Below are 996 nucleotides of genomic sequence, written 5' to 3' on the forward strand. Positions count from 1 at the left end.
TTTTTTCTCAGCTCACAGCTCGCATAGCGTCGTGTGAACGCTCTCTTCAACGACGATCCGTGTCGTTTTCGACACGGAGCGTTTTCGACCCGAGTTCCTTCGCTCCGTGTGAACGCGGCTAATATTCTGCTATATTGTCACAATTATTATTTAATATCACATTAATTTATCTCGATTATGCATCGTATTTTTTTAAATCTCAATGACACGTAGATGCGTGGAAAAGAAGATTAATGATTATTATTTAAATGTGAATCCTGTGGGTACGATTCTACCCATACGTATGTCTTTACCGGCATGCGACATCCCCATGTATACATCTGTCCACGTGCTTCTACCTCTACCCTCGCCACAAGTTACCATCTCGCTTCTCACTATGTCGCGAGAAGCACCTCATACGACGTGAAACAGTCGTGAAGCCTAGTCGGGTTACCTTTACCTTAGCCCGACCAAGCTCTATGACTGTTTCACGTTCACTGTCGCCGCGTGAGAAGCGAGAAGGTAACCTGTGGATCTACCCTGCCTAAAGCAAGACTACGGTGTGCTACAATGTGTGTTTGTATCAGGTGCACGGACTGCGTCTAGAGCTGGTGAAGAGCAAGGAGGTGATAGTGAAGCTGCAGCAGAAGGAGCATGCGATGATCGAACGGTAAACTATAGTACATTAGACGCACGATCAGTGGTGATCGATTCATGATACTCTCAGTATAGATACTTGCAGCGCGATCAATCACTAATGTATGGAGACTGCTTGCTCTAACAGTATTTATACCAGCCGCGTACGAAACTTATGTGTGTAGATATGCGTAAAGTTAGAGCAAAGTTTTTCTGCGATGGCTTTCACAGATCAGTTGCATAGATAAGCTGCAAGATGAATAAGATGCATAGATAAGATACCGATAAGATGCCGACAAGATGCCGAGAAAGACTTTTTACCGCGTCAGAGTTTACAGACGATAAATACGCTACGCGAGCATCCATGCAGAAGTGAAAAAT

General features: G+C 44.4%; 1 protein-coding gene across 3 annotated transcripts in view; it reads left to right on the forward strand.

Moving 5' to 3' along the window:
• The window catches only part of LOC106816238, a 51,848-nt gene extending 51,141 nt beyond the window's left edge, over positions 1–707 (forward strand). For 2 of the 3 annotated variants that reach the window (XM_014820817.1, XM_014820815.1), the window contains exon 6: positions 565–707. In XM_014820817.1, coding sequence (XP_014676303.1) covers positions 565–653 — 89 coding nt within the window. In that variant the 3' untranslated portion in view covers positions 654–707. Of the gene's footprint in view, positions 1–561 lie in introns of all 3 variants that reach the window. The other variant, XM_014820816.1, reaches the window with a different exon arrangement.
• Positions 708–996: the final 289 nt, after the last annotated feature.

The sequence above is a fragment of the Priapulus caudatus genome, unplaced genomic scaffold, assembly GCF_000485595.1.
Source record: "Priapulus caudatus unplaced genomic scaffold, Priapulus_caudatus-5.0.1 Scaffold1322, whole genome shotgun sequence".
Taxonomy (NCBI): domain Eukaryota; kingdom Metazoa; phylum Priapulida; class Priapulimorpha; order Priapulimorphida; family Priapulidae; genus Priapulus; species Priapulus caudatus.